This window comes from Leucoraja erinacea, chromosome 7, assembly GCF_028641065.1.
Source record: "Leucoraja erinacea ecotype New England chromosome 7, Leri_hhj_1, whole genome shotgun sequence".
Lineage (NCBI taxonomy): Eukaryota > Metazoa > Chordata > Chondrichthyes > Rajiformes > Rajidae > Leucoraja > Leucoraja erinaceus.
Genome location: NC_073383.1, coordinates 41,927,825 through 41,942,895, shown reverse-complemented (window position 1 = coordinate 41,942,895; position 15,071 = coordinate 41,927,825). Strand labels below are relative to the sequence as shown.

The 15,071-nt window shown below is 45.1% G+C and overlaps 1 protein-coding gene across 1 annotated transcript in view; it reads left to right on the top strand.

Annotated features, from left to right (window-relative positions):
- LOC129699141 (putative malate dehydrogenase 1B) overlaps positions 1-15,071 on the top strand; it is an 83,287-nt gene that overhangs the window by 20,650 nt on the left and 47,566 nt on the right. The window contains exons 4-5 of the mRNA XM_055638810.1: positions 10,438-10,580; positions 13,737-14,236. Of these exons, the coding sequence (XP_055494785.1) occupies positions 10,438-10,580; positions 13,737-14,236 (643 nt within the window). The remainder of the gene's footprint in view (positions 1-10,437; positions 10,581-13,736; positions 14,237-15,071) is intronic.

The following is a 15,071-nucleotide window of genomic DNA, read 5'->3' as shown; positions in this document are numbered from 1 at the left end:
CAAAATGACCCACGGTCAACCCAGGTCTGTACTAGTAGCGGCTGCCTCCTCCCTGGAGTACGCTTAAACATCTGTAATTTGCTTAAATGTTGGTTAATATGCTTTATGTGAAGGGGGGTGAAGGGGGTAAACTTTAATTTTGTCACCTGGTAGAGTTTTTCTGTAAACTCCGCAGCGAAGTGGCCGGTCTGGCCGCGGGCGGCGGTTTGCTCCGACCCCGGCAAACCCCTGGCTGCGGGCGCTCCAAATCCACAATCCTGGCAGCTCCGTGAATGTCGGGATAGCTACCTGGGTAACTGTATGCCTACCGGGTCGCCTGCGGCAACTTGCTGTGCCGCCGACACAAACATCGCGGAGCGTGGTGGACTTAGCGCACAGGGTTTGGTTAAATCGGACACCGGCGGAGCCCGCGGCCGGACCAGCTCCGCGGCTCCAAATCCAGCGACGCTCCGCGAATTTTAGGCGGCCACAGCGCTCCGGAGCTACGCACGGCGACCCGGAAAAGCTCCCTCCCGAAATTTACATCTTTCCATCTGCTTTTGGTTTGTTCTCTATTATTTGCTGTATGGGGTTCATCGGTAGTGGCATAAGAACAGGATGAGGCTAAGAATTTTTTTTGACTAACATTTATCAATGATTCTCCCGGTCTGCAGCTGCTCCAGACTTTTCAAGCCGCCCGCGCTACCTACCTAATCCTAAAAATCTTCCATTCAATCCGAAAATCAAGGCTGGACCCCAAGGCTTTCGGATTAAAAGGTTGTGACCCTGTGAAAAGCTCCCTCAAATTTACATCTTTCCCATCTGCTTTTGGTTTGTTTCTATATTTTTTGGGGTTCATCGGTTTATTTCACCATTCAGTATCAAGGCTGACATGTGGCTCATTAACATGGACCCACCTTTTCCCTCTCCCCATTTATATTTTTGGTTTAGAAAAATCCATCCTTCTCAGATTTAAAAATAACTATTGACCCAGGATCATTTGCCATTCATTAAAAAGGTCCAAATATCTGCTCATAGACTTGTTTCCAACAAGATTCCCGACTAGAAGTATCTAATTTTTAAGCTTATGGTCTTTATGCCAGATTCTAGACTAGACTGTGGGGCCCGTTGGGTCCTATGTTCACACAGGAGGGCTGGTCCCCCAATGCAATGTTCCACCTCTCCACCAATTCCAATATTGGTGGCCAGTGGGAGGGGGGGGGGGGGGGTTTCTATAGCACTAGTATGGGTGTGGTGGGCTGAAGGGACTGGTTGTCAGAGGGCTAGTATGGACATTGTGGGCTGAATGGATTCTTGGGCTGGCAGCTCAGTCACTCAAGCCTGGCGTCCTGGCAGCTCACTCACTCACGGCTGGTGGGCTGGCAGTTGACTCACAGCTATTCCTGGAAATTCCATTTCAAGCAGGGTGCAAGGCCACCAAATTCAAATGCAGTTTCCTACCATTTCAAGCAGGATGCATGGCCACCAAGGGCAGTGTCCTACCACTTCAAGCAGTGTGCAAGACCACCAAATTCAAGTGCAGTTTCATGCCATTTCAAGCAGGGTGAAACCACCACAAGACCACATAAAACACCACATAAAAACCACACTCACAGTTCAGTAGACATTCAGTGTGTTCAGTTGGTTCACAGCTCAGACAGAGAGTCGTGACCTCTCTCTCCCCCATTTTGCAGAGACTGAGCCATGCCCACACTTCCTGGTTTTATAGTCCCTCCCCCCGGAAAGGGTGTGACCTTCGTGGCATGATTGACAGGAGAGAGAATTGCAACATTTAAAAAACACTAATAACTCTTTTATTATTAGTTGATGGGAAAAATCCTCTGCACCTGATGAGCGGAGGGGGACTTTGAGTAAGATGGCCAAAAATCATAGCCATGTGGTAGTGTTGTTCCTAAAATCAATATACAGTGCAAACAGGAAGTGGTCAAGTTTAGATATTTAAATATAAGCTTTTTCAAGCCAACCACCACATTTGCTTAGCATTTTCAAACCAACCACCACATGTGCTTAGCTTTTTCAAACCAACTACCACCACATTTGCTTAGCTTTTTCAAACCAACCACCACCACCACCACCACCACATTTGCTTAGCTTTTTCAAACCAACCAACCACCACCAGCACAATTGCTTTGCTTTTTCAAACCAACCACCCAACCACTACATTTGCTTTTCTTTTTCAAACCACATTAAGGGCACTAACTGGTCAGTAAAAACACCCACAGTTTAGTAGACATGTGTTCAGTGTTATTCACAGCTCAGACTGAGAGTCGTGACTCGGCTTGTACTCGCTAGAATTTAGAAGATTGAGGGGGGATCTTATAGAAACTTACAAAATTCTTAGGGGGTTGGACAGGCTAGATGCAGGAAGATTGTTCCCGATGTTGGGGAAGTCCAGGACAAGGGGTCACAGTTTAAGGATAAAGGGGAAATCCTTTAGGACCGAGATGAGAAAAACATTTTTCATGCAGAGTGGTGAGTCTCTGGAACTCTCTGCCACAGAAGGTCGTTGAGGCCAGTTCATTGGCTATATTTAAGAGGAAGTTAGATGTGGCCCTTGTGGCTAAAGGGATCAGGGGGTATGGAGAGAAGACAGGTACAGGATACTGAGTTGGATGATCAGCCATGATCATATTGAATGGCGGTGCAGGCTCGAAGGGCCGAATGGCCTACTCCTGCATCTATTTTCTATGTTTCTATGTGACCTCTCGCTCCTCCATCCTGCAGAGACTGAGGCAGTCCACACTTCCGGGTTTTATAGTCCCTCCCCCCCTCCCGTCGGAAGGTGCGTGGCCTTCAAGGCGTGATTGACAGGAGAGAGAATCTCATCATTTTTTTAAACATCATTAAGTCTTTTATGTTTCATCGATGGGAAAAATCCTCTTGTCCTGCGCAACTGAGAGGGACTGAGTAAGATGACTAAAAAACACAGCCGTAAGTGGTAGCATTTTTTCTAAAATCAATATGCAGTGCAAGCAAGAAGTGGTCAAGATTTGAGTTTTAATTATATAGATAACCCCAGTTTCCTACCACCTTCAGTACCTTCTGCACCTTCCGCCCTATTAACATTTACATTCAACAAATTATTCTTCATGCTTTCTGCAGTTCTATCAAAATCATGGCCAGTCACATATTTTCTTCCCCTCCCTTTTCAGCATTTCAAAGAGATAACTACCTTCACAGCTCTTTTGCCCATCTTCAATCCCCACCTACTGTTCCCCATTGATTGGCATTTTCCATGCAATACGTGGGGCATAGTATCTGTCCTTTCATCTATTCTCTTCCACCTCTAGGGATTCAAAGCAGTTTTCCAGTGAAGGCAAATATTAATTTCCACTTCTTCCATTTAATACATCGAATTTGATGTTTAAAATGTGGCCTCCTCTGTTTTGAAGAAACCAAATGCAGATGGGGTGATCGCTTTGTGGAACACCTGTGGCCAATCATGACATGCTACCATCAAAGTCCTGGATGTATAAATGAAAATAGCTTTCCCTTACTAATTAGACTCCTGCGTCTGGACACAGACATGAGCATATCATTTTGATAATAGAGTAAGGGCACTATCTTGTATGTGAAACATTAAACCAATTTTCCATCTGCGGTTTTAGATTTCCACAAAGCATTTTGCGGCATTATTTCAAAAAGGATTTCTCCACTCTTTATCTCTCTATAATCTATATATTACTAAAACTCTCATCTTGTTTGTTTGTATACGTGTGTGCGTGTGATCCCAAAACCCCGCCAAAGCGATACACGATATCGCTATAATTTTTGGCCCACCTTACTCACTTTTGTCCTGGGATGTAAATGAAACACTTTTTGTTCGGATTAATGTTATATTTTATATTATTGACATTTTAAACTTTACAAAAATCACTTTTCAAACCACCTTTCCACTTCCCCTGCCCGTCAGCCACGTTCGACATCACAATGATGTCATAATGGGATCACAAATCTCATTTACATTAAAAAATCGCGATTTTCAAAAAAACTTAGATTTAATCAAATTCCGTTTTCATAAACAGCTATCATTGTGTTTAGGTTATTTGTAAAGAAAAAACATGATTTTCATTGAGAATTTTAATTTAAAACAAGTATCGCGATTTTCATTGGGGGGCAGGGTGGGAAAGGGGGAAAGTTTCATTTAAAAGAAACATCGTGATTTTCATTGTGGGGGGTGGGGTAGGAAGGAGGTGAGAAGTGGGGGAGCATAGGGATGGAGGGGGGTATGGAGGGGAGAGGGAGGGGAAAGTGTGGGAGGTGAGGCGGGAGAATGGGGATAGAGGGAGAGGAGTGGGGGATAGAGGGAGAGGAGGGCAGGGGGGGAGATAGAGGGAGAGGAGGGTGGTAGGGAGAGGAGGGTGGTAGGGAGAGGAGGGTGTCGGGAGGGGAGATGGGTTATGGAGGGAGGGAGGGAGTGACTGAGTGTAGGGGAAAGTAGATGGAGGGTGGAAAGGAGGGGGAGGGAGTGCTGGAGCTATGGGTCAGTGGTGGAATATTGCCTTGGGGGACAGGCCCAATGTGTCCGCACCTGGTCTAGTTATCCATAAAAATAACCAGAGTGGATTTTATCACCTTTCTGTTTGTGGAAGCTTTCTCTCTGAAAATTGGCTGCAAACCTTTCTACATTACAATTTTTTAAAAATATTTGTTTTTCTGGTATATTTTCTACCGGTGTAGGTTAGTGTCAACTGTAATTTGATAATGATCCTCTAAAAATATTGGGACAGTTTGCTATATTACAAGTGGTAGATAAATGCAAGTTGCTGTTATGACGCACTTTAGAATGGAATATGAACATCAGTAACAGGGTCAGCAGTTGACGATCCACCCCTCTACGTGGCAATATACTGTGATTTACCTAAACTCTCTCTGACATCCACTCAGAGCATGGGGTAGATGTGAGATTTACATGATGGACTTGAACCCTTTTCTACTTCCGGGCAGCTGTTCTTTGCACTTCACCGGCCCTACCCACTCTGTGATTGTGTAGGGGTCCTGCCAGGTGACCAGAAACTAGCACTCAGTATTCGGGAGTATCAAGACTCGGTCACCAGACTGGAATGCACGGGGCTGGGTCGGCTGGTTGTAGCTCCTCTGTTGGGTTAGCTGGGCCTCTTCCATGTGTTTTCTTACGATCGGTGTTATCTTAACGATATGTTCCCTCACTTGCTGAATGTGCTTGATCAGCGAGCGATGTGGTGATGGTTGTTACTCATATGCTTTCTGTTTGATATCAAAGAGTCCCCAGGGGTGTTGCCCATATATAGAAGTTCAAAAAAGGAAAATCCGATGGAAGACTGGGAAACCTCCCTGATGGCAAAGAGAACCTTTTGGATCATCAAATCCAAGTTGTTCCCATCCTCAGCCACCACCTTGTGGAGCATGCGCTTGTGTTAGGTTGAATCGCTTCACGAGGCGGGAGGTAAACTGAGGTGTGTAAGTGGCGAGCACAGAGGAGCTTACATTGGCCATGATCCGGGAGATGAAAAGGTTGCCCTGGTCGATAAGTAGGTTCTTTTGGGAGGCCAAATAAGAGAACCTGTTCTCAATCAAAGGCGTTACTTGTAGCCTTTCTAAAGGGATTGCCTCCGGGTATTTTGTTAGTCAAGGATTTAGGAGGCAGCTCTATCAAGTTCATTCCAATGCACTCAAAGGGCATCTCAATGAGGGCGGCAGTACTAGAGGGGCTGGAGCTGGGTGGTCACCCAGGTGCCCTCCCCATGGATAAGTGCTAGCCTGCTAGCCAGTTCCACTACAGTGTCTATTTTGGAGTGCGGTAAACCAATAATCCAATAGGCTCGCCTCCCCATATGAGGCCACTTTTAACCATTAGGTCGTTGTCTGGGTATCGCCCCCCCTCTTTGTTCACTCTATGAAATTGAGTGTAACAATTCTTTAATCGGTCGCCTTGCTCTGATCCATCCTGAATGACCCTTCCTCCCCTGCTTGTTCAAAATAATCTAATAGAGGGTCAATTTGTTGGGGCAACTAATTTAGCCAGATGAGTGTAATGTGGCTGCCCATTGGTATGGAGGGTCATAAGGTCATAAAGAATAGGAGTAGAATTAGGCCATTCGGCCCATTAAGCGTACTCCGCCATTCAATCATGGCTGATCTATCTCTCCCTCCAACCCCCATTATCCTGCATCCTCCCCATAAACTTCTTCATGTGAGTCTACCCTACAATGAGTGTGTTGGTGTAGTTGTTGTTGAGCTGATCCCCATGTTCAGAGTGGTTGCCTTTCTTCCGGCACCCATGGGTGATGCAGCCCATCAACCATGTTTTGGGCATGGGATGGGGGTGCCCTTGGCGTGGTCCCTGTGACCTGGGCTATGAGGTGTGCTTGTGCCTTTCTGTCCTGCCCACCAGCTGTTTGGGCCGGGGTCCTGGTTTCCTCCAGAGAGGAGTAGGGCATCTGGCCATGCTGGGACCCCCAAGCCATGGCTCGTGTTGCTTGAGCTCGGTCAGTGTAGTCGATGATTTCCTCATAGGTCCAAGGGGCTTGTGCTACTATGCGCTAGTCCTTAGCCGGCAGGCTTCTTAGATAGTGATCCATCACTGCGTGGTCCACTACTTCCTCAGGTTTATGTCAGTGGCCGTGAAGCCAGCAAGTGAAGAGTTTTGTGCTATTTTCTTGCTTCCAGTTCCTCCCCCCTATAATTAGTCTGAAGAAGGGTTTTTCTCCAGACATGCTGCCTGACCCACTGAGTTACAGCAGAATTTTGTGTTGATCTTTAGTATAAACCAGCATCTGCAGTTCATTTTTATTATAGAGAGTCTCCTTAATTTGGCCATCTCAGCCCAGAATATCTTTGGCATGTCTATTCGTGAAACTGCTAATCTGCAACTACATGTGAGAGGCTGAGGGGGTGTAGTACTTTTGCCTTGACAGTGTCAGTCAGTAGCCGGCGCTTGGGGCATCAAAAGAAATAAGCCTGCTGGGCCTCCCCAGTAAGATACAGGGCAAAGGTGTACATCCAATTCTCCCACTCCCACCCTTCTCTCTCAGCAGTCAATTCAAATGTTTACAATATTTGCTTCCACATAATTTTACTTTGTAAGCTTTGTGAGATGTCCATGGGCCATATGTACACTCCCAGTCACATCCTGGGATGCATGCCTTCACTGACATAAAGCATCAGTGGTTCCATTACTCAAGCAAAGTAATTGATCAACTTGAGTGGTCCATTGTTGTTCCAGGGAGACTCTCTGGAACAGCGGTTCAATGCTGGCCTCTGGCAAGTGCCAGATCAGCTCTTTCATCGTGTGAGTAGTCAGTATATTCATGCCCACACTCTCCACCAGTGTGGCATCAGGTAAGACACCAGGTCCGCAACAACTACACCAAACCACTTATCGTAGGGTAAACTCACATGAAGTCACATGAGTCTGAAGAAGGGTCTCGACCCAAAACGTCACCCATTCCTTCTCTCCAGAGATGCTGCCTGGCCCGCTGAGTTACTCTAGCCTTTTAAGTAAGTAAGTCAGTTTATTGGCCAAGTATTCACATACAAGGAATTTGCCTTAGTGCTCCGCCCACAAGTAACAACATGACATAGTGACAGTTACAAATGACTCAAAAAACACTAAACATTAATAATAATAAAACATTTATGATAAAACACCATTGATCAAGCATGTGAACCAACAAAATACCGGATCAAAGGGAGGCTACAGATTTTGGCTGTTGAGTACTCTACTCATGGATAAAAACTGTTTTTATGTCTGGCTGTAGCAGCTTTGACAGTCCGGAGTCGCCTTCCAGAAGGAAGTGATTCAAAGAGTTTGTGGCCAGGGTGAGAGGGGTCAGAGATGATCTTGCCCTCTCGCTTCCTGGCCCTTGCAGTGTACAGTTCATCAATGGAGGGAAGGTTGCAGCCAATAACCTTCTCTGCTGATCGGACAATTCGCTGCAGCCTCCAGGTGTCGTGCTTGGTGGCTGAGCCAAACTTTACCATGATGGAGAAGGTGAGAACAGACTCTACGATGGCCGTAGAGAATTGGACCATCATTACCTGTGGCAGATTGTGCTTCCTCAGCTGCCATAGGAAGTACATCCTCTGTTGTGCCTTTTTGACTGAGGAGTCGATGGTAGCTCCCCACTTAAGGTCCTTGGAGATTATGGTTTCCAGGAACTTAAAAGACTCCACAGATGTAACTGTGGTGTTGTTGATGGTGAGTGGGGTGAGGATAGGGGGAGCTCTCCTAAAGTCTACGATCAATTCCACTGTCTTAAGAGCATTGAGCTCCAGGTTGTTGCAATGGCACCAGGAGGCCAGGTGGGACACTTCCTGTCTGTAGGCAGATTCCTCCCCATCCTGGATCAGTCCAATCAGGGTTTTGTCGTCCGCAAAATTGAGAAGCTTGACAGAGGTGTCTGTGGAGGTGCAGTCGTTGGTGTAGAGAGAGTAGAGGAGACGAGAGAGTACGCAGCCTTGCAGTGCTCCTGTGCTGAGCGTTTGCAGGTCCGAGATGTGCTTTCCCAGCCACGTGCTGCTTCCTGTCCGTCAGGAAACTGGTGATCCGCCAACAGAGGAGTTCAGGCACAGTCTACACAGGCACAGGCAGTGTCTAAACTCGCATAAGGTTTATTTACTGATTTAAAAGAAAACAATGGATAGTTCCTTGTAGATATGGGGGCACAGTCCCTCATCTTCTGTGGGTAGGTGAGGAGGCACTGGGAGTCTCAGGTGTGTCCTGGCAGCTCAGTCTTCCTCCAAGCCTGCAAAATGAGGCACAGTTAGTAGAGAGTCCTCCATTTTCTTCATTCCTTCTGACAGGAACACCCTTACTAAGGAGTAGGATAGACTCGGTGCAGGTGAGTTGATCCAATCCTGGCTAATTAGACCCCAGCTGTTGCTCCTTTGCTGTGGCTTCATCTCAGCCCAGATGCTGTCTAGCATGCCGGTGTTTTCTGGCAGCCAAGCTCTGTTCATGGTGCTGGTTGTTGGCTCCTCCTGGCCTGTCTGCCAGTGATGGGGATCGGAGCAGCCCTGACGGAGGTTGCATCGTCACAAACTTTATAACTGGCTTGTTCAAAGTGGCCTACTAATCTGAAATTGTTGAATTCAATATTATCCCCAGAGATTCAAATTGCCAGATAGATGATAAGATACTGTTTCTCAAGCTTGCATGGGCTTCATTAAAATACTGGAATGAACCAAAGATGTGGAGGGCAGATTGGGCAATATGCAAAATTATAATTTTAACATATTAGTATACTGTCATATACTCCAAGGTGCAAGAAATGACTTGCTTGCATGAAGCTCATAGAGCAGCTTTTCTCAACCGGGGTTCGCTGGATCGCTAGGGTTCCGCGAGAGGTCGATAGGGATTCTGAGAGAAATAGTGATAAATAGGCTAATCATATGGAAATGCATTTTTGAGTCATTTTTGTGTTTAATTTCGTATTTGTAATTTTATTATACACGTACGGCATATTTAGCGACGTCTATTTAGCAACCTTATATTTAACGACACCTAAACAGCTCCAGTGTGAAATGGCCTTTAGTGGTCAGTGGAGTTGTACGTGACAGATTTGTGTATCATCAAGTGACTCACTCGAGTACAGGCACATGCACAGTCTCCATCAGTCCAGTCTGTGCTTCCTGGCGTGCAGGATTATATAATAATTTTTACCCATCATTTAGGGATGTCATATGAATTTATTTTAATTAAGTATGTTTGTTTATTTTTATTAGTTTATCAAAAGTTTATTTATGTATGTTTTTGTTGGTTTATGAAAAGTTTATGTGTGTTGTTTCCGGTCTCTCTCTGTCTGTTTCTCTCTCTGTCTGTCTCTCTCTGTCTGTCTCTCTCTGTCTCTCTCTCTCTCTCTCTCTCTGTCTCTGTCTCTGTCTCTCTCTCTCTCTCTCTCTGTCTGTCTCTATCTCTCTGTCTGTCTCTCTGTCTCTCTCTAGTCTCTCTCTCTGTCTCTGTGTCTCTCTCTCTCCTCCAAAGTTAGTTCTGTTTGTCTATTTGCTTCAGTTTTGAACAAGCAGTTTGATTTCAGTTATTTTTTTGGCATTGTCAATAAACTTTTGAAAAACGTGTTATTTTTTGCTTAAGCGTTATCAGAAAAATATATTATGTTTACCTTATGAACTTGAAGTTTATGAAAGAGAAAGAAAGGGATTACTGGGTAATAAAGATATATATAGTAATTTTTATGTAGGGTTCCCTGAGACATGAAAATTATTTCAAGGGTTCCGCAAGGGTAAAAAGGTTGAGAAACGCTGTCATAGAGTAAACATATACCCGGTAATGATAAATTCAACAATGAATACGATGAGAGCAAATCAGCAGAATGGTGCAAAAATAAATAGTGTTAGAAGGAACAACAACTCTACTGGGTAAAAAGACAGGATTCAATTTTCTTACAACAAAGCCTGATTAAACAAATTGCGGCACTTTCCTACCTGTTTTAACTTTAGGGTTACTATGGATATGTTTCTGATATGCAAACTGACCATCAGATCAAAACTGGAAAGGAGAACTTCATGAATAGCATAATAGAGCAAGACGAATTGTCAGCAAAAAAACGTCAGATAAAACCAATGTCAATCTGGATTAGTGGGTAAGGATGGATTGTATTTTATCTCATAGTTGTACTAGTTATCCCAACCTATGTTCAAGACACCTCAGACACTCTCCATCGTCTCTGGGCATTCCGCTCTCTAGGCCCCCATCCCCTCATCTTCACGATGGACGTCCAGTCACTCTACACCTCTATCCCCCACCAGGGGGGTCTCAAAGGCCTCCGGTTCTTCCTCGACCGGAGAACCTACCAATCCCCGTCCACAGATACTCTCCTCCGACCTAGGTTATTACCCTTAATAAATTTTCGTTTGACTCCTCCCATTTCCTCCAAATACAAGGCGTAGCGATAGGTACGTGCATGGGCCCCAGCAATGCCTGCCTCTTTGTAGGGTATGTCGAGCAATCCTTGTTTGAGATGTACCAGGGCCCCATCCCCAACCTCTAATCCCGGTAAATCGACAATTATAATGGAGCTACCTCCTGCACCCACACACAACTCACTGACTTCATCCACTTCACCACTAACTTCCATCCGGCACTCAAATACACCTGGACCATTTCCGACACTTCCCTACCATTTCTTGACTTCACTATCTCCATCGCAGGTGATAGACTTCTGACCGACATCCACTATAAACCCACTGACTCCCCTGGCTATCTAGACTACACATTCTTCCCACCCTGCTTCCTGTAAGGACTCCATCCCCTACTCCCAATTCCTCCGCCTATGCCGTATCTGCTCCCAGGATGAGGTGTTCCACACCAGGGCATCGGAAATGTCCTCATTCATCAAGGAAGGGGGGGGGGGGGGGGGGGGGGGGGGTTCCCCTCCCCTACTATAGATGAGGCTCTCACCAGGGTCTCTTCAATACCCTGTAACACTGCTCTCTCTCCCCATCCCCCCACTTGTTACAAGGGCTAGGTCCCCCTAGTCCTCACCTTCCACCCCACTAGCCGTCACATACAACAAATAGTCCTCCGTCATTATTTTCGCCACCTCCAACATGACCCCACCACTCACCACATCTTCCCCCCCCCCCCCTCCCCCCCCCCCCCCCCATCTGCTTTCCGCAAAGACCGCTCCCTCCATAACTCCCTGGTAAATTCTTCCCTTCCCACCCGCACCACCCCCTCTCTGGGCACTTTCCCTTGCAACCGCAAGAGATGTTACACTTGTCCCTCCTTGACTCCATTCAAGGACCCAAGCAGTCGCTCCAGGTTCACCTGCACCTCCTCCAACCTCATCTATTGCATTTGCTGTTCTAGATGTCAGCTGATCTACATCGGTGAGACCAACACACGATCGTTTCGCCGAACACCTCCGCTCGGTCCGCAATAACCAATCTGATCTCCCGGGGCTCAGCACTTCAACGCCCCCTTCCATTCTGAATCTGACCTGTCTGTCCTGGGCCTCCTCCATGGCCAGAGTGAGTACCACTGGAAATTGGAGGAGCAGCACCTCATATTCCGCTTGGGCAGTTTCCACCTCAGCGGCATGAACATTGACTTCTCCAATTTCCGGTAGCCCTTATTATCTCCTCCCCTTCTCAACTCTCCCCCAACCCTCTGGCTCCTCCTCTTCCTTTCTTCTTCCTGCCCCCCCGCCCGCCCCCACCCCACCCTACATCAGTCTGAAGAAGGGTTTCGGCCCGAAACGTTGCCCATTTCCTTCGCTCCATAGATGCTGTCACACCCGCTGAGTTTCTCCAGCACTTTTGTCTACATTCGATTTTCCAGCATCTGCAGTTCCTTCTTAAACAATTATTTCTTCCAGCTTGCTTCATAGAACTTCTTCCTCAACAATTGTCACAGCTTGTTGATTCACGCACATTTTGTACAATATTCAGGGCCTTTGCCTTGCAGTTCCACTGTGTAGTATGTATTTTGGGATTTACCATAATAATCATAGTTCAGAAATTAATTAAAATCAAATAACCACTTGTTCTTTTGTGGAACTAATGTCCCCTCTTTTTCTGATATGGAATGGTCAGACTTACCTTTATACCCCTCTGTCCCTACCTCAACAGGTTCCAGGCTTGCCAGGATGCAGAGCTCTTTTTTCGTCCTCGCCTCAGGGCCTTTTTCTATGAGAAGGAGTCATCACTGCCCAGTGATGACCTTACTCCATCTCCAATATTCTTCCTCCTCTTGGATTGTCCCTGCTGGCCTTCTACCCTTTTTATTTCTAATTGATAGTGAGACATCAACCATCTTGACTTTTCTACTCTCCTTACCCACTCCAATCTCATCCCCTCTGGACAGAGACAGCCCTCATTTTGCAACAATCCTGACTGTCATTAAACCTGCTGACAAAGGAGGTGCCATTGTTGTCTGGTGGGCTGATGGCTACTGTACTGAGGCTAGGCGCCAGCTCTCGGACACCTCCTCATACCTCCCCTTTGACAAACAGCAGGCCATTATCTCTTAGATGTTTCTGATTTCGTACATCTGGCAATCTCCCCTCCGCAGCCTCCTACCGTATCATTCTCCAGGCCCACACTGCCCGTTTACAAACCAACGGTATGAGCATTGAATTTTCCAATTTTAGTTAACTCTCACAAACCCCCCCCCCCCTCTCCTGCACTAAAAGTCAGTTAACTAGTTCCGCAGATCGCAACTTTTGGGATCATACCATCTCTAGCCAACAGTAAGCCTCCTTGCCAAAAGCCATCTGTTGCCAGCCCAATTTGTCTTGTTTTTTCCTTTTCTTCCAGTTTCTTCCCCCACTCTTCTGACTACAATCAGTCTGAAGAAGGATCCCGACACGAAATGTCATCTATCGAATTTCTCCAGAGTTGTTGCCTAATCCGCTGAGTTCCTCCAGCATTTTGGGTATATCTTTAGAAATATTTGGTTCAGCATTACACCAAATTGTGATCTTTCACTACTGAGCTAACATGCAAGTTGTATATAACAGAAATTGTAATAAATATGTATAGCACAACAAAGAACTATTTTTACCCAGTGCTTATGGAATTATTTCTCAAAGGCTTGGTAACCAACTTGGTACATATGAAACAGAATTGTTATTTCATTTTATACTTATGAATTTGGTTCTATTCAAGCTGTACTAATAAGTTAATAGCATGTGAGTCCCCTAGATATCTTAATAACATTTGTAGGTGAAAATAATCAATGGATAGCGATGGGTCATTTGTACATACTTAACATAAATTTGCTTCAAAATTTACAGAGCATTACATACTGCATGCAGTATTCTGATTCCGATCTTGATAAGTGGAGAGATATTTGGTGAGAACCAGCTAATCAACTTAAGTCTGTTGGACAATGAAGGCTCCATGTCATTGTTAAATGGCTTGCAAATGGAGGTTGAAGATATGGCCTGCCCACTGCTTCATAAAGTATCAGCACAAAATAGCCTAAGAAAGGCTTTTATGGATGCCGACATAATTATTATTCTTGACGATATTGCACTAGATGAAAATCAACCAATTGAAGACTCCTACAAAGACATAGTCAATCTTTACCAAGACATTGGAGTTAGGATTGACACTTTTGCAAAATCTGGTGTCCGTGTGATTGTGGCTGGTGATCACGTATTGAATTTGAAAATACATAATCTTCTGCAAGGTGCATTTTCAATTGATCATAATAATATTATAGCACTATCAACTCAACTTGAGGGAGAGGCCAAGGCACTACTGGCAAGGAAATTAAAAGTGAATACACAAGGTGGGTGCATTTTGCTCTTGTTTTGTTAACCTCTCTTTTCTCGTGTAGTCATGCTTGCCTCTGAGTCTAAGTTTCATAACTTGAGGGACCATCACTTGCTTTCTCTATGGAGTTTAAGTTCCTTGAAATATTAATTTTATCCCTCTTATTAAAATGAGCACAATTCATCTATTATTTGGGAATATGTAAATTATGAGTGATTTCACATTTCTTAAGCATCCTCCCTTTACATAAAGATTTAGAAATGTCATTATTATTGAGTACTAATGTCACAGTGTTAAGCCCAATATTCCATTAAAATCACCTTAAATTTTCCACAAAATCATTGAAAGTTCCAGTTCGTGATATGAGCTACTTGCTGTAACTTAACAATTCTAAAGCCAGTATTTAATGATATTAATGAAAGAAATCCTAGTCCGGTAATCTCATCCTATTTTCCATATGTCCCTCATATCAAAAATGATCTTCTAATACAAATGTTAAAATATCAGTTCAGGAATTCATTATTTCATTAAAAATATGCTAGTGTAAATTAAGATTGCATGGTGGCGCATCTGGTAAAGCTGCAGCCTCATAACGCCAGAGACCTGGGTTCAATTCTAACCCCAGGGTATTATGTGGAGCTTGCACGTTCTCCCTGTGACTGTGTGGGTTTTCTCTGCATGGCCTGGTTTTCTCCCACATCCGAAAGATGTGCAGGTTTGTAGGTTGGTTTGGCCTCAGTAAATTACCCCCTTGTTGTAAGGAGTGGATAAGGAAGTGGGATAGCATAGACACGAGTGAACAGGCGTGGATTCTGTATACCGAATGGCCTGTTTCCATGCACCTCTTCATT